Genomic DNA, 19,354 nt, shown 5'->3' on the forward strand with positions numbered 1-19,354 from the left:
GCACATTTGTGTGATCTCTGCTCGATTATGGGTGCACGGTGTATGGATCTGTGAGATGATCTTATTTGAAAATGTTGGACACGGTGTATCATGAAGGCATTTGATTGGCCATTGGGACATTCAGAACAAGCCCCATACCAAGCCTCTGTGCAGAGGCTGGTGAACTGCCACTTCACATCAGGCAACGGCTTCTTACGGTGCACCAGATATATAAAAGACTGTCCACATAACACACACCTGCATACCACACCGTTGCTCGGTTTCCACTGGCATGGGTTTTTCATACCTGGCAACATGCAGTGAGGCCCTATGGGATTCATGCACAGGATTGCCTTTTAGAGATGGACATGGCCGGGCTTTATGTTTTACGTCGAGGTTGGAGCAGATTTTCACCCTGGCTCCTCCAGAGACCCAGAATTATTTTAGAGTTGACTAATTTTAAGAAGGATAGTACACTAGATTTTACATACCAATCTCGGTTTTTTAACATTTTAGATATGAATCACAGTTTCACTGTTGTTTACACTGATGGCTCCAAACAAGGGAATTCCCTTAGCTGCTCTGTGGTGTTCCCAGACTGTGTCACCAGGATTCGCCTTCCTGCCTAGTATATAGTAATTGCAGTGGAGCTCCACGCGATCCTGAAGTCACTAGAGCAGATGTGTCATCTTCTGGACAAATGTTTTCTCATCTGCTCCAATTCCCTTAGTGCCTTACAATCACTGCAGTAGCTGTACTCAACTGAGGAGCTGGTCAGGCTCATATTTGACCAACTGTACTTGCTCCACCTGCAGGGCAAGCAGGTGTCATTCTGCTGGGTGTCCAGTCATGTAGGGATATGGAGCAATGAACAGGCCGATCGGGCTGCCAAGGAGGCGTGCATAGGACAGGGCATGGCACAGTGTCGTATTCCCTTGCAGTTTGTCATTTCTATCCTATGCAGGAAGTGCATGCAGTTGTGGGAGGAGGAATGGCTGGCAGTCACGGCCAATAAGCTGCAGTTGGTGAAGTCAACAACCCAGCCATGGCATTCCTCCTGCTTGTTGCTCAGGCGAGATGAAGTCACACTCACTTGTCTTAGACTTGGGCACTGTCCTCTCACACATAGCTTTCTATTACAGCTGGAGGATCCCCTCTTTTATGACGCTTGTGGTATGCACATATCTATTAGCCACATTTTAACAGAGTACATTTTATACTGTAATGCAATGGCAGCAGCAAAACTTGGTGGGGATCTGCCCTCTATTTTAGCTGATGATGAGACGAGTGTAATTAGGGTTTTAAAGTTTTGTGATGTGTCTGGTCTCTAGCCTAAACTTTTAGACTGGAGGTTTTAGTGTGTTGCAGAGTGACTTGACACTTGTCTCAATCTGTTTTTGCACGGGCACTAAAGACCTTGCTGTAAGGCACCCTTACCACCATCTCCTACCTACCTACCTCCAAAACATTGTATAAATTGCTTGCCTTTAAAGTTCACTCGTTTACACAGAGTTTGGTTTTCAATGAAAATTCATCCAAGTATTGAGTTATAACAATATATAACATGATAGCTTATGCCTCTGGCTGACATTCCATCCATCGCTTATACTACAAACATAAATTTCTTATTTTTTATAGCATCATAAATTTTTCATTAACTGGTTTCTGTTACTACAGTTTGTTTGTTAGTTTTAACTTATCTTCATTCACAACACATACACAAATTAATTACATAACACATTATTATGGTACAATACTTGCATATGATACATTTATACTTCATTTTATAGATATGCTTTTATCACTTATGGGAGCTCATTACTTCTGTGGTAGAAGAAGGAGAAAAGCACTCAAAATAGGACTAAAACATTATGCATTGATGGCCTAACTATGCTTGGCACAGCCTCCTTTGTTTGGGAGGGAAGAAAGGAAATACTCATCTACTGGTTCAAGGTTTTATGAGGAAATGCTACTCATACAATCGTGGACTAGCTGCCAAGGACCCCTTATTTCATGGAAATGATGTGTGCTGACTAATCATTCATGTAGTGTCATGTTTCTTCATGCATGTACTCCCTGCCGTCGTTGGATAAGCAGCTGCAGCAGCAAGTCGTATACTCCTAGCTCACTCATTTGCTACATAGTTTAATTCTTAATTTCTTTGTGTGTTTTTGGTACTTGCATTGTCTAATTCATAAATTTCTGGCGTATTATAGTATTTGAGAGTTGTAGCATCGTGCCTTAGTACCTGAATAGTGTAAATTCGCGTAGTCGTTTGTCTCCTGTTTTTGTTTTGAACGGCCAGTGTCGGTTGGTCACAGTCAGTGTGCTCCCTGCCGTCGTTGGATAAGCAGCTGCAGCAGCAAGTCGTATACTCCTAGCTCACTCATTTGCTACATAGTTTAATTCTTAATTTCTTTGCGTGTTTTTGGTACTTGCATTGTTTAATTCATAAATTTCGGGCGTATTATAGTATTTGAGAGTTGTAGCATCGCGTTTTAGTACCTGAATAGTGTAAAATTGCGCAGTCTCCTTCCGCCGCCGAGCAGTGTGTCAGCAGTGCGCAAGTAGCAGCATTACTGCATTTACTAGGCAATCTTGTATTTTAATAACCATTTAAATTTTGTGTCGATTTGTTTGCGCTCTCTGTAGATTAGTTCAGACGTTCTTTGCACAACTGTTTTTAGCATGGATAGGGACTGCAACTGCTGTGTTCAGATGCAGGCTGAGTTGGCATCCCTTCGCTCCCAGCTTCAGGCAGTGTTGGCTTCGGTCACACAGCTTGAAGCTGTTGCCAATGGGCATCACTGTGGGGTTCCGGATGGGGGTTTGTCTGGGACGGCCAGCTCATCCCACGCATCCCCCGATCGGACTACGACTGTGGTTGCCTGGGATACTGCCCGCATTGAGGCTGATCCCTCACCTGTGGTAGAGTGGGAGGTCATCTCAAGGTGTGGCAGGGGGCGAAAGACATTCCAGAGGGCTGAACAGAAGGCCTCTCCAGTTTGTCTGACGAACCGGTTTCAGGCTCTTTCTCAGGCTGATACTGATCTTCGGCCTGACATGGCTGCTTGTCCTGTTCCAGAGGTTGCCCCTCAGTCTGCAAGATCCGGGCGGCCGCAGAGGGTGGGCCTACTGGTAGTTGGGATCTCCAACGTCAGGCGCGTAATGGGGCCCCTTAGGGATATGGCAGCAAGAGAGGGGCAGAAAACCAATGTGCACTCCATGTGCATACCAGGGGGAGTCATTCCAGATGTGGAAAGGGTCCTTCCGGATGCCATGAAGGGTACAGGGTGCACCCATCTGCACGTGGTCGCTCATGTCGGCACCAATGATGTGTGTCGCTATGGATCCGAGGAAATCCTCTCTGGCTTCCGGCGGCTATCTGATTTGGTGAAGACTGCCAGTCTCGCTATCGGGATGAAAGCAGAGCTCACCATCTGCAGCATCGTCGACAGGACTGACTGCGGACCTTTGGTACAGAGCCGAGTGGAGGGTCTGAATCAGAGGCTGAGACGGTTCTGCGACCGTGTGGGTTGCAGATTCCTCGACTTGCGCCATAGGGTGGTGGGGTTTCGGGTTCCGCTGGATAGGTCAGGAGTCCACTACACGCAACAAGAAGCTACACGGGTAGCAGGGGTTGTGTGGCGTGGGTTGGCCGGTTTTTTAGGTTAGATGGCCTTGGGCAAGTACAGAAAGGGCAACCGCCTCAACGGGTGCAGGGCAAAGTCAGGACATGCGGGGACCAAGCAGCAATCGGTATTGTAATTGTAAACTGTCGAAGCTGCGTTGATAAAGTACTGGAACTTCAAGCGCTGATAGAGAGCACCGAAGCCGAAATCGTTATAGGTACAGAAAGCTGGTTGAAGCCAGAGATAAATTCTGCCGAAATTTTTACAAAGGTACGGACGATGTTTAGAAAGGATACATTGCATGCAACCGGTGGTGGAGTGTTCGTCGCTGTTAGTAGTAGTTTATCCTGTAGTGAAATAGAAGTGGATAGTTCCTGTGAATTATTGTGGGTGGAGGTTACACTCAACAACTGAGCTAGGTTAATAATTGGCTCCTTTTACCAACCTCCCGACTCAGCAGCATTAGTGGCAGAAAAACTGAGAGAAAATTTGGAATACATTTCACATAAATTTTCTCAGCATGTTATAGTCTTAGGTGGAGATTTCAATTTTCCAGATATAGACTGGGACACTCAGATGTTTAGGACGGGTGGTAGGGACAGAGCATCGAGTGACATTATACTGAGTGCACTATCCGAAAATCACCTCGAACAGTTAAACAGAGAACTGACTCATGGAGATAACGTCTTGGACTTACTGATAACAAACAGACCCGAACTTTTCGACTCTGTATGTACAGAACAGGGAATCAGTGATCATAAGGCCATTGCAGCATCCCTGAATATGGAAGTTAGTAGGAATATAAAAAAAGGGAGGAAGGTTTATCTGTTTAGCAAGAGTAATAGAAGGCAGATTTCAGACTACCTAACAGATCAAAACGAAAATTTCTGTTCCGACACTGACAATGTTGAGTGTTTATGGAAAAAGTTCAAGGCAATCGTAAAATGCGTTTTAGACAGGTACATGCCGAGTAAAACTGTGAGGGATGGGAAAAACCCACTGTGGTACAACAACAAAGTTAGGAAACTACTGCGAAAGCAAAGAGAGCTTCACTCTAAGTTTAAATGCAGCCAAAACCTCTCGGACAAACAGAAGCTAAACGATGTCAAAGTTAGCGTAAGGAGGGCTATGCACGAAGCGTTCAGTGAATTCGAAAGTAAAATTCTGTGTACTGACTTGACAGAAAATCCTAGGAAGTTCTGGTCTTATGTTAAATCAGTAAGTGGCTCAAAACAGCATATCCAGACGCTCTGGGGTGGTGATGGCATTGAAACAGGGGATGACACGCATAAAGCTGAAATACTAAACACCTTTTTCCAAAGCTGTTTCACAGAGGAAGACTGCACTGCAGTTCCTTCTCTAAATCCTCGCACAAACGAAAAAATGGCTGACATCGAAATAAGTGTCCAAGGAATAGAAAAGCAACTGGAATCACTCAACAGAGGAAAGTCCACTGGACCGGACGGGATACCAATTCGATTCTACACAGAGTACGCGAAAGAACTTGCCCCCCTTCTAACAGCCGTGTACCGCAAGTCTCTAGAGGAAGGGAAGGTTCCAAATGATTGGAAAAGAGCACAGGTAGTCCCAGTCTTCAAGAAGGGTCGTCGAGCAGATGCGCAAAACTATAGACCTATATCTCTGACGTCGATCTGTTGTAGAATTTTAGAACATGTTTTTTGCTCGAGTATCATGTCGTTTTTGGAAACCCAGAATCTACTATGTAGGAATCAACATGGATTCCGGAAACAGCGATCGTGTGAGACCCAACTCGCTTTATTTGTTCATGAGACCCAGAAAGTATTAGATACAGCCTCCCAGGTAGATGCTATTTTTCTTGACTTCTGGAAGGCGTTCGATACAGTTCCGCACTGTCGCCTGATAAACAAAGTAAGAACCTACGGAATATCAGACCAGCTGTGTGGCTGGATTGAAGAGTTTTTAGCAAACAGAAAACAGCATGTTGTTATCAATGGAGAGACATCTACAGACTCCCCTGGCATGCCACAGGGGAGTGTTATGGGACCATTGCTTTTCACAATATATATAAATGACCTAGTAGATAGTGTCGGAAGTCCCATGCGGCTTTTCGCGGATGATGCTGTAGTATACAGAGAAGTTGCAGCATTAGAAAATTGTAGTGAAATGCAGGAAGATCTGCAGCGGATAGGCACTTGGTGCAGGGAGTGACAACTGACCCTTAACATAAACAAATGTAATGTATTGCGAATACATAGAAAGAAGGATCCTTTATTGTATGATTATATGATAGTGGAACAAACACTGGTAGCAGTTACTTCTGTAAAATATCTGGGAGAACGCGTGCAGAACGATTTGAAGTGGAATGATCATATAAAATTAATTGTTGGTAAGGCGGGTACCAGATTGAGATTCATTGGGAGAGTCCTTAGAAAAGGTAGTCCATCAACAAAGGAAGTGGCTTGCAAAACACTCGTTCGACCTATACTTGAGTATTGCTCATCAGTGTGGGATCTGTACCAGATCGGGTTGACGGAGGAGATAGAGAAAATCCTAAGAAGAGTGGCGCGTTTCATCACAGGGTTATTTGGTAACCGTGATAGCGTTACGGAGATGTTTAACAAACTCAAGTGGCAGACTCTGCATCGTGGTGTAGCTTGCTCTCCAGGTTTTGAGAGGATGCGTTTCTGGATGAGGTATCGAATATATTGCTTCCCCCTACTTATACCTCCCGAGGAGATCACGAATGTAAAATTAGAGAGATTAGAGCGTGCACAGAGGCTTTCAGACAGTCGTTCTTCCCGCGAACAATACGCGACTGGAACAGGAAAGGGAGGTAATGACAGTGGCACGTAAAGTGCCCTCCGCCACACACCGTTGGGTGGCTTGCAGAGTATAAATGTAGATGTAGATGTAGAATGCTGTTTTTCAATTCATGTGTAGGTTAGTGTTAATTATGAAGGAGTTTCAACCATTGTAGACTTATCTTTCTTGAATACATGGAAATGTCATTATTTATGCTTTCATGTGACATGATAAAAATTGATTGGTTTTTGTAAAATCACATGCTTAAATGTTTATGTGTACTTAATAGCGAGTAGGTACTGGTAAATGTTATGGAGCTATACTATGACAAATTTTCATTTTTCATTTGCCTTATGACCTTTGTATAAATATCCTTATAACTAAATTGTTTACTCGAGGCACAGTCCATTTCTTCATCTAGTATCTGCTACTCTTGACGTAATTCTTTTCTTCTGTGCCGTGATGATGCACTGATTGCTGAAATAAAAAAACTTAAAACTAACTTAAAAACAATTGCATCGTGTAGCTTGGTTGTCACTGATACATTTGGTCATTACATTCATCTGCAGATATTTCTGTACTTTGTTTAAATTCATAGACATTTGTTTGTTCTGTTACCCTTTATGATCATTTACCCTGCGAAGAGAATTATTTGACATTTCCTACAGTATTTTATCGTTTCTTCTTAGCTTACATGTCTCGCATATTTCTTCATTTTGCTTCCTGTTACTTGTAAGTATGTTTTGTATAGCTTAGTAGCTGCGAGGGGTAGCCGCGTGGTCTGAGGCGCCTTGTCAGGGTCCGTGTGGCTCCTCCCTTCGGAGGAGAGAGAGAGAGAGAGAGAGAGAGAGAGAGAGAGAGAGAGAGAGAGAGAGTGTGTGTGTGTGTGTGTGTGTGTGTGTGTGTGTGTGTGTGTGTGTGAGAGAGAGAGAGAGAGAGAGAGAGAGAGAGAGAGAGAGAGAGAGAGAGAGAGAGAGACCTTACCACACCTTACCACAAATATCCAACATATAGCTTAGTATTTGATTAAACCTCTGTGTATATATGTCAATAGGTTCCTTAGTTCTTAGACAGTAGATGTAATTGCTTAGTATTTCCGTTTACTTTTATTTAAGTTAGGTACTTGTACATACCGCATTCCTGTTGGGTTGCGTTTTCTGCCAGTCTGTCGCGCATACACGCAAATCAGTGCCTCCTCACCCGCTACTGATGTCAGCGTGTATTGTTGACGCACAGCGTAGCCATAAGCTAATTCTGCTTATACTTCGCTTTGTGTGAAGTGGTGTGTTACTTCTCATTCCTGTTGATTTTATGCTTATGTGTACAAATAAAAAAAAATTACTTATACTTAAATCCTATCCTTTATCCCAAAATACATTCCAGAAAAAAAAAATACACTTGGTGTTATGTACATTATGTACAATTATCTTGTGATAGAAAGGAAAATGCTACCTTGCTTCATCATTCTATAAAAGCTTTTATATCTTTGTGAAGGTGGAGACCCTTGTCTCTCCCTGTTTTCTCATAGACAGATCTATACATTCCAGGGTAATGTATTTTAAGAAACTATATATGGTCCTGAATAGAGTAATTGCCACTTGTTATTAAGTTTACCAATTTTTCTCGAGTTAGGTTGCATCCATAAGAGGACTCAAAAAATTGTGTAACACATTTCAGTTTCTTATAAATTTTCTTTCTATACTCGGCCCTGTTTTCAAGTGTAGTCATAGCATGTTTGATTTTGTCTTATAGAGTCATTTCTGTTGTGGGTATCTTTGGTATGGGTGACTCCCACTCATTTGCTTGATTTGTCCGGAACATCAGTTTGTTAGGTGTGAAACCTGTTTAAAAATGTGGAAGGTTATTGACAAATTACATGAAAGGAGTTACGTATTCTACCCATCTGGTGTGTTTGTGAGGGGTGTGTGTCCTAATAGGCCAGTTAAATTCTTTGAAGACTCATTCTACTGGGCTTACTTTCAAGTGAAAAAAGCTTACTAATACATGTTTATGCCCTGTCAGGTCATAAATTGTTTCCACTTTTGCCCAACAAAATATGAAGCATTATCAGTTAGTAGTACCAATTCTTCTCAAATAGTCTTCCTCAATTCTTTTTCTGATATTTTTGGCTGTTGCATTTTTAATGGCATACATTTTGATATGTTTAGAGAAAATATTGTATAGTGCCACTACATATCTTACACCTCCTTTACTTCTGGGATATGGACCAGCTGTCTCCAGGGATACTACATCTAAAGGGTTTTTTGTGAGTATTGGGTGTAGCTCCGTATATTTTGACACATTGGACTACTTTGATTTTTGACTTATTGCACATTTTCTTAATACATGTAGGACTCGCCTTCTCAAATTTGGCAAATAACAAAGTGATGCAATTTTTTCAGTACATTTGCCTACTCTATAATGCCCCCATCTTCGTGTGTGTGTGTGTGTGTGTGTGTGTGTGTGTGTGTGTGTGTGTGTGTGTGTTTCCTATGGGGGGGGAACTCCCTTGTACTCCTGATACCATTTACTTACCTTTGCACCTTCATCTTTCTGAAGGTTTTGCATGGCTTTACTTCATCTGTGATCTTGCTGTTATATAATTTTCATTTGCTTAGAAAACATGGTAATCTGACTGTTGTGTTGTACCTTGCATTAATAATGATTTGATTTCTGCATCTTGCGCTGTTAATTTACTATATACATCTAAACCTTGTGGTAACCTAAACAAAGCATCTGCAGTAACATTTTGACTTTCTTTAATGTAAATGATCTCAAAACTGAATTCTTGTAAATATAGACACCACCTAGCTAATCTATGGTGCAATAGCTTACACGTTAAAAGAAATGACAGGGACTGATGGTCACAGTAAACTTTGGTATTCTTACACCACGAAAAAATCCAATCTTTTTAAATGCCCATATTACAGCTAAACTTTCCAAATCTGACACAAAGTAAGATCTTTCTAATTCTGATAATGTTCGACTAGCAAAACTGATGACCTTGGGTACTTCTTTACCTTCTTCTTCTCGCATCTGGAACAAGCATGTCCCTAGCCCCTGAGATGAGGCATCTGTGCATAGACAAAAATCCTTGGACATGTCCGGTTGGATAAGAATGTTTGCATTGAGTAATGTCTGCTTAATGTTATTAAAGTCTTCCTGACACTTATCATCCCATAACAAAGGCCTATAGCAAGTTCAGTAATGCAACACTCTTCATCAGTTGCTGTGGTATGAATTTACGGAAAATGGATGCTAGTCCTAAATAAGCTTTTAGTTGTTTTTTATTCCTTGCAGCTGGACAATTGCATATGGCATCAAGTTTTCTTTCAGATCAGGTAATACACCTTGTTCTGACCCATGTCCTAAAAGTTTGACTTGTCCCTTACCAAAACTAGACTTTTTTAAATTGGCTGTTACTCCATATTCTGAAAATCATTGAAGTGCTTATTCAATCAGCCTGATATCTTCTAACCAAGTGGATGTGGCTATTAACATGTCATCTACTTAAACAGTGACTTTGCTAAGCAATTCTGGTCCTAAGACATTGTTCAGTGCAGGTATAAACACGCCTGCGTTAATGTTCAGTCCAAAAGGTAGAATACGGAATTCGTAACTTCTGCCACCACAAACAAATGCTGTACATTTTTGAGTTTCATCGTGGAGCTTTATTTGCCAGTAGGACCTATTGAGGTCAAGTATACTGAAGCATTTGGTATTGTGAAACTTTAAAAGCTGTTCGTCCGAGTTGTCTGGTCTTGTGCGTACTGGTACGAAAATCCTATTGATACTTCTAGCATCAAGAGCTAATCTTACAGATCTGTCTGGTTTACTTACTGGTAATATAGGACTACAGTAGGGTGAAAATGAAGGTTGTATAATTCCCCGTTTAATCATACGATTGATCTATTCACTTACTGCTTCTTGTTTTGCCCATGGAATAGTATATGACATTACACAAAATGTTTTATGTGGATAAACTTCAAATTTATATTCATAGTCATTGATTACTCCTGGCTCCTTACTGAAAACATTTGCTTACTTAAATAACAAGTCAGAAAGTTCTTGTCATTGCGTATCAATTAGTATCTGTGATTCACTTAATTTCTGCTCTGCAATTTCGTAACTAACATCAGTGTTTCCTTCTTGTTCAGTCAAATTTGTTTGCGAAATATACAGTTGGAAAGCAGTATTACATTTGACTCTGGTTTGTTTTTGTACTTTTATCACATGTTTTGAATAAATAAATAGAAAAAATCTGATCCTTTACATAAAAGTGGCATTTACCATTACCTATGTCAATCTGTGTTTTGTATGTTCTAAATGTGTCCATGCCAATAAGACAACTAACTATAAGTTTGTCAATTATAAGAAAATTGCACTTCCCCATAAAATGTTCAATTTTTAATGGAATAATTGCCTGATGTTTTACGAATTTAGTCTTACTGCCTGTAGCAGTTTGCACTTTGCAATTTAGGATAGAGAATGTTAGAAATTTGCCCCACTTCACCAATTTGCATTTGCATTAGGCTGGTAGTTGAACCTGTATCTAAAATTTACTGTGTGTTAGTGTTAAATATTTTCACCTTAAAGATTGCTTGTGCTAATACAGATCATCCTTGAGGTCGCCTTGCTTGTCAGATCTTATGAAACATGTTTGTAGTTTTGCTTTTCCCCCCTCCCTGAGAGGTCAATAGCCTGGGGCTTAACTACAACCGTTTGGGGTTTTCCGATGGCCTAGTGTGACTTAATTCATTACTTGGAGTAATTTCAGTTAGTTGCATGGTGTGGGTATTTCGCCAATTTGTGTCATTGGCTGCTCGCAACATTCCTTCGTGAGTGCTCATTTTGTTATTAGTAAAAGCTGCTGTGCCATTATTTTGCTGCCCAAAGATTGGTTGCGGTACAGCGTTACCATGTCGGCCACTGCTGCGGCTGACTGTTTCTGTTTCTGTTTATGTTTGGCATATGGCCTTGTAATGCTGGACTGTAATTCACTCGTGCATTGAAATTACTCTTGTTGTTTTGAGAATTTCTTTTAATTCGTTTGTTTTTTCTCTACCATACTCTTTTACCTCTGGGTATGTAACTTTGGTGTAGTGTGTACCATCCTTGCTGTGTGTTTAGATCACATTTCAGTGACTGGTTTACATAACTATGTTGTTGTTGTTGTTGTTGTTGTGCCTGATTATGTCTTTCACCATGTACCTGTACTAGTGTCTTGGAGAAGCTGAAGAAACTGAACTGGCAGACACTTGAAGATAGATGAAAACTGTCCCAAGAAAGCCTGCATACAAAGTTTTAAGAACCAGCTTTAAGTGATGAATTTAGGAATATGCTGCAATCTGCAATATACTGCTCCAGTAGTATCATGAGGACAACATTAGACCAGCTACAGTACACACAGAGGAATTTAAGCTATAGTTCTTCCTGTACCCCATATATGAATGGAAGGGGAAGAAGCACTAATAACTAGTACATTGAAAAGTACTCTCTGCCTTGCACTTCCCATTGGTTCACAGAACATGGATGTTTTTTATGACCTTTTTTTTTTTGGCAACAGTTATTTATTACATGTGCATAATTTCACTACAACATGAAACAAAAATCTATAAACTGATAATTAAGAAGGCTTAAATCAGCCAGCTAGATAGCCTCGAAATAGTCTATTTATTTAAATTTTCTTTGCGTGGAGCCATCGTAATGATGGCTTTTGCAAACATCAGACTTAATACTGTGGTTATATTTACACTTATAAAATTCACTATATTCTGTAGCTGTTGCTTCTTATGTCTATTTTTTACATTTATCACATTACAACTGATATGCTAATGCCTCATGTTACAATCACTATCTTAAAATTCGTTGTAAGAATATAAACTTTTTCTATTAGAAAAGATTTTAATTTAGTTTTAAAAACATTTCCCGAGTACATTCTTAGTGTTTGGTAGCTTGTTATACCAAATCAAACCACTGATATATGGACTTCTATCAGTCATTTTTAACGTTGTTCTGTTAAGGAAATAGTTACACTTTGTTCTAGTGTTGTGATCATATACATCACTGCCCTTGATAAGTTCTGTTGGTTGACTTATAAAAAATACAACTTGAACATGTACAGAGAATATATTGTCAGATATTTGTGCTGCACAAACACTTCACAACATGAATCTCTATGTCCCATCCCATGTATATGTCTAATTGCTCTTTTTTGTAGTAGTGGTATTCTTTTTAAATGTACATCAGCTGCACAGCCCCATAGTTAAATTCTGTAATTGAAAAAGGGGTAAAGTGTTCCATAAGATACTAATTTCAGTGCTTGGCTAGGAACTATCTTTGTGAGCTGGCTGAGGAGATATATGGCACTACTGACTTTTCCACATACGAAATTGATGTGGTATGTACACTGTAAATTTTCATCAACATACACACCCAGTAATTTACAGTTACCATTTTCTGTTGCAGAGATATTACACACACTATTCATACTGTTGTGGTGAGAATTGCCTGTTTTAAATGTCAGTAGTTGAGGTTTGGTGACATTCACCTTGAGTGAGTCCCTGATCATAGAAGTATTTTGTAACTTCTATTACACCACTAGTAGCAAGTGATTCTAGCTCATTAGATTCACTCCCATAGAATAAGAGTGACGTGTCATCTGCATAGCTTACAGTATGAGAGTTAATGGGTTGTGCAATGTCGTTAATATAAATTAAGGAATAGAAAGGGTCCAAGGATTGAGCCCTGTGGTACACCTTGTAATACAGGTTCACTGGTGGACTGGGAGTTCATGATCTTATGATCTAGTTTGTATGACAATTTAGTGTTTTGCTTATGATTCAGCTGGTATGTGGTTAGAAGATTAATGGCTTGATCCACAATACTATAAGATTTTAGCTTTTTAAGAAGTACCCTGTGGTTTACCATATCAAATGTTCATGTCGGGTCCAAAAATGTACCTGCAGTCTGCACCTTCTGGTCCAACAGACAGTAAACTTTGTGGCTGAACTGTGTAACTGCTGTGATCGTACTTAGCTCTTTTCTGAAGCCATGCTGTGAATCTACAAGCAGTTTATGTTTTGTGAAAAAGGTACTTAGCTGAGAAAGGATAATGCTTTCAAATATCTTACTAAAAGTGGGAATTAATGATATTGGTCTATAGTTGGAGACATCTCCCTTACTTTGCTTTTTACACACTGGTTTCACTACACTCATTTTTAGAACCGTTGGATACATGTTTTCCCTAATGCTGCAGTTAATCAGGTGAGTAAGAGGTTTAGAGATTTGTCTCATTCACTTCCACAAATTCAAATTTGGTACACTGGGTGAGATGGTATTGGGTCTCTATGTGTGAATCTATAATATGGGTTGATTGTTCACCAGAAATGTAGTAGTTATTAAAAATATTACATATAGTATCTGGTTTTTTAAATAATATTACCATCATGTCTTATGATGAGTGGTTCCGTGTTCATCTTGTTGGGACCTCTTCGGTATTTGTCAATCAGCTTCCAAGATGCTTTGCTTATGTTGTCAGACTGTTCTATTGTTTTGCTGTTAATCTGCTTCCTTAGGTTAACAATTTCAGTTTTAAAAGTTTGCTTGGCCCTATTGTATTTTTCCTTGAAAACCTGCATAGTAGTAGCTTTGTAAAGCTGGTTTAGATCATGTACTTGCTGCCTGAGCCTAATCAGATTTGGTAGGAGTTTTAGTCTAGGATTACTTCCATTTTGACAGTGTTTAACTACCTTCTGGATTTCTCTGATTGGACAACTATATTCATAATGATGCAGTAGGGTTGACTAGAATTCATTCCATTTCTCATCAGACTCTTGTACCTGGTACACAAAATCCCATTTCTCAATCGCTAGTTTGTCTTTAAGGGCATTAATATTTGAGGGATTCAGCATTCGTTTCTGTAGCACAATTTTTGTTATTTTAGGCACAACTGAATTTATGTATTCTATCACCTGACAGAAGTGGTAAGAATAAAGAAAATCTAAGTTACTGTAATTTACCTTATCTATAACATCTTTGTTGATTATAGCATAATCTATTCTAGTGGAACATGTGTCCATTACTCTGGTGTCAGAGTTCTCTATATTTACAAGATTGTATGAGGTCAGTACATCACTGAGTTTCAAGTTTACTATACTATTTGAGTTTGCATCTATATTAAAGTCACCTAATATAGTAAGGTCATTAGAACCGGCCTGACCAACAACACTACTAAGTTTATCCATAAACATCATTACATCAGCATTTCGTGGCCTATATACTCCAATCACTTTATGCTTTGGTAACTTAAGATCATTACTGTGGAGTACAATACCTGTCATTTCAATTGACCCTTCTTTGGTGTGGTGTTCAAGAAAGGGAATTTTTTTTAGCTTATATATCCTTATTAACATAAACTGCCACACCACCACCTTTATGGTTTTGCCTACAATAACTGCTTACTAGTATGTAACCTTCTAATCTACAATATATTATTTCACTGCATTTTAGCCCATGTTCTGTCATTACTAGTACATGTGACAAGTGTTCCTCTATGAATATTTGTAGCATGTCTAGTTTGTTTATGAGATATTGCACATTTAAGTGCATTAACTATAAGGGTATTATCCCTTCTTATTTATTTACCATCTTCTATGATCAAAATTGTTTGAGTTACACTTTTTATGACACTGGTTTTCTAGAACTGTCCTGCATTGTCTGATCACTTATTTCACAGCCTGGCTTTTCTTTGCTTGAACAGGACTCAGTCATATCTGAAATACATTCCTGAAAACTATTATTATGGTCCTTTATTCTAAAAAAGTCGCGTGGTTGTAGCCCAGAGCAATTGGAACTTTCTCCACACTGTCTTTCTCACAGAATTTGCTTATGTGGGAAACTAGCTTGGCCTTCCCTGTCATGTTAAAGTGGAATCCATGTTTTGTGTGTTCATCATGACTCATCTTACTTAAGTCTATCAAATGTACATGGCTAAATTTATCACACAGTTTCTTTAGCTCAGAATTGTAGTGTTGAATCTCTCTGTTTACGCATGACCACAGTGGTAAATCGTGTTGCACTGGCACGTTTGTGATGACAATATTCGATTGAAATAGTTTTGGTAATATGTTACGGAAACGTCGCAGGGCTGTCTTGCTCCGTTTTTGTTTATGCCATTGCTGCCGCCAATAACCACATTGTGAGTGTCTTTGTTCAATTGACTTGTTTCTGTTGTAATATTCTCCACCACTGTATTTAACATTGCACCAGGCTTGATTTTCACGAAAACTGAAAGCTTTGAATGCACAATTTCATGAAAACGTTTGGATAGATCTTTTCCGTGACTGTCGGCATACACAAAGAGCCCTTTGGTACATCCTAAGGTTGGCAAGCCCTATGTTTTCCTTGCTGGCAGCCTCCTCACTGGACGTTGACATAATGATGCTTGTCAATAGTTTCACATCTTCTGTCAATACACCCAGCAGGGTTACAAGATATGTAGATGTAGACATTTGTCTGTAATAGTAAACCAGTATTTACGAATTAATTAGCTGTTAATGGGTTATTTCTTGTTTCTCTGTCAAATTTGAATATGTAAATGATCTATGGATGAACTATCTGGCTAACTAACTGACTAACAATAACGGTCAATACACAAGTCCATATTGAAATGAAAATAATAAACTTTTCTACATAACAGTACAGATATGAATATTGGAGCTGTAGGAGCACTCAGACGAATCAAACCGGCAATATCCGTAGCTCGACATGTTCTTGAGAATACTCGGCACTCTTTACTTGTTGGAGACCAAGCAACAGAATTTGCTATTGAAATGGGCTTTCAAGAAGAAAGTCTGCAGACTGAAAACTCAAGAAGCATTTGGCAGGAATGGAAGGAGAACAGCTGTCAACCAAATTTTTGGCAGGTATTGAATAAATTACTTTCATGGTATCACTACTGCGACAGATTTGATCCATCCTCTGTTTCCTTTTCTCTTGTACTTTACCTTTCTTTGCACTACACTTGCACACAACATCTGCAAAGATACATGTTTTTTTGTTTTAATTTATGTTTAAAACAGCACCTCTTTGTGTTCCTCACTTTTTCTTTGAAGTATCACATCACTATTTTCAGTTCTGTCCCTTCACCTTAGATTTAGTTTGATCTTAAACACTTTATATTTTTTCAACTGATTTCATTTAGTAGTTAAAGTCCAGTCATACTTTTAGCCAGAAAGATAGTCTGTAATTAAAGTTCCACTTTCAAAACACTGTAGAAGAGAACCACTGCTCTGAATGATGTCAAATTTGAACAGCATATGATTGACATGGAGGGAAATGTCGTGGGTTAAAAAAAAAATTTGACCAATAGATGGTGCTGTAAGCATCGTAACACAAATGAGGTTGACCACAAATGACAAATGAATGACAATACAGTGGCTATGGTTTGAGTTGCACATTATACCATACATATTGTTGAATGTGCATGACTGCACAAGTTTGGCAGTCAACAGTCAAGTAAAATGACTTCAGTTTTTCATTGTCCTGGGACTGAAAACCAATAGAAAGCAAAATGACATTAGTTTCTAATTGTCATGAGACTAGTGCAAGATATGTTCAGTATGTTGTCCATTATTTCCTGTCACCAGCTGAAACTGAGAAATCTCATGTTCCAGAACAAATCAGAGTGTCTTGTGGTCACGTTCAGAGTGTGTTGCGCAATATGTACCTTCAGTTCAGCTACAATCATAACTGGAGCACTGAATACATCACCTTTCAGATAATCCCACAGCTAGTAATGGCATAGATTAAGATCAGGTGATCAGATGGCCAGGCCATAGGGAAATGATGGCTGATAATTCTAGCATTTCTGAAATGCTTCTGCAGCAGGTGCTTCACTGGCTGTTCAATGTGCAGAGGAGTGCCATCTTGCTTAAAAATGATCCTGTCCATTTGGTTGAGTGGTTGAGATGATGTTGGTGCACGAAAGACTTTCATAGCATGTACCAGTGATGGTACAGGTAACAGGAGCCACAGGATTCATCTCCTCGTTAAAATACGGCTCTGTGATAAACGTGCTGTCAACCCACACAAAACACTCATATTTGCAGACTGAAGTGGTACCGGTTGATGTGTATCTGAATTTCCCATTGCTCGTGTTGTACGTTTTTGTGTATTGACATGTAGTTGGAGATGGAAATGGGCTTCATCTGTCCACAGAATGTTCTGTGACCATTCATGTCCACTTAATGTGAGCAAGAAATTCCATAGCAAATGTTTGTCTTTTTGGCAGGTCAGCAGGAAGCAACTTGTGAATATGAGTGATTTTTTATGGATAGAAATGGTGGATGTTTCATAGGATTTTATGTGCATCATGCCTGCAGGCATGTCCAATGTTTGGGCTATTCTTCATGCACTTCATGTCTGCATATCACTGTTTGACCCCTCCTGCAATGCTGTGGCCATGTCTTTGGTACACGTTGATTCAATTGCTTTCCTTCCTCTGTCAGAACCTGTCTCTTCAGATTTTGTAATCATCTTTACCAGACCCTCAGCAGACATCAGACTGCCCACTTTTATATCTTTGAGTGTCCAGAACATCTGTATGGCTACTGGCGCACAGTCAGTGTTCTTGTAAATGAGCTTTGGAGACAGTCATGTTGTTATCTCAGATGCAAACGAATGAATAGCCGTGTACTGCACATCTGTCACTGTAGATATTCTGATGCTTATAGTCCCATCTATTGGTCAAATTTTTGTTAGTTTCCCCTCTCTCCTGTGTCAATAATCTGCTGTTCAGGTTGTGAGTAATAGGCTGAACGTGTTGGTCTACAAGAGCAGAGATTCTCTCAGTGGGGGCCACAGTAATTGGTCACAATGGGGTGTCATGGGTTGTTGTATTTAGGGACAAGGAATCATGTAGAAGGTAGGAGAGCAGGGAGTGGTGGGGATGACGAGAGAGACGGACTCCAGGGAGAGGTTCTGGGAAGGGCCCAAGGATTTGAGGAGAGACTGTAGTTCCTACTGAGTTTCTGAAATGGGGTCATTGTAACAGTGTTTGTAAGTGGAAAAATCTGACAGCTGGTAGAGTCCTTCCACCAGGTAATCCCTGTGGTTTGAAACCTCAGTGGTGGAGCCTTTGGTAGCAGGCAGGATTATAAGGTCTGGATTAATTTTTAAGTGGTGGATTGCAGTTCTCTCTACAGATGTAATATTAGCTCTCATGTTGAGGGATTTGGGGAATGATGGTGAGGCAAGATTCGAGGTTAAGAAATTCTTGAAAGTTATCAGGGGATGATTAGGGGGTTGTGGGGGTTCAAATGGTTCAAATGGCTCTGAGCACTATGGGACTTAACATCTATGGTCATCAGTCCCCTAGAACTTAGAACTACTTAAACCTAAATAACCTAAGGACATCACACAACACCCAGCCATCACGAGGCAGAGAAAATCCCTGACCCCGCCGGAAATCGAACCCGGGCACCCGGGCGTGGGAAGCGAGAACGCTACCGCACGACCACGAGATGCGGGCGGTTGTGGGGGTGGATCACAGTTGGATGGTGGAGTGAACTGTGTCAGGCAGGGTTAAGTACTGGTTATGGGTTGAGTGTGATCAGTAGGGATGGAGGTGTTTCCACTGTAGGGACCAGGAGAAGAAGAGAAGCTATTTAACAAGTTCAGCATGATTGAATTTGGGAGTAGAGCAAAAGGTAAGGCTTTGGGAAAGAACTGATGCCTCTGTGGATAAACATATTCATGGGCCAACAAGAGGAAGCCTTCCTAATCACCCAGAACCCAAAACACTTCACCTGGTTCAGATTCATTGATGGCATCTTTGTGATCTGGATTGAGCATGAGGACACCTTGTCCACATTACTCCAGAACCTCAACAGCTTCTCTGACATTTACTCCTCCTGGTCCTCCTCAACCAACAAGCCACTTTCCTCCATACTGACGTC

The 19,354-nt window shown here is 40.2% G+C and overlaps 1 protein-coding gene across 1 annotated transcript in view; it reads left to right on the forward strand.

Moving 5' to 3' along the window:
* Positions 1–19,354, forward strand: part of LOC126412044 (N(4)-(Beta-N-acetylglucosaminyl)-L-asparaginase-like) — a 174,853-nt gene that overhangs the window by 76,511 nt on the left and 78,988 nt on the right. The window contains exon 3 of the mRNA XM_050081424.1: positions 16,096–16,321. Coding sequence (XP_049937381.1) covers positions 16,096–16,321 — 226 coding nt within the window. The remainder of the gene's footprint in view (positions 1–16,095; positions 16,322–19,354) is intronic.

The sequence above is a fragment of the Schistocerca serialis genome, chromosome 7 (genome assembly GCF_023864345.2).
Source record: "Schistocerca serialis cubense isolate TAMUIC-IGC-003099 chromosome 7, iqSchSeri2.2, whole genome shotgun sequence".
In the NCBI taxonomy this organism is placed as follows: domain Eukaryota; kingdom Metazoa; phylum Arthropoda; class Insecta; order Orthoptera; family Acrididae; genus Schistocerca; species Schistocerca serialis.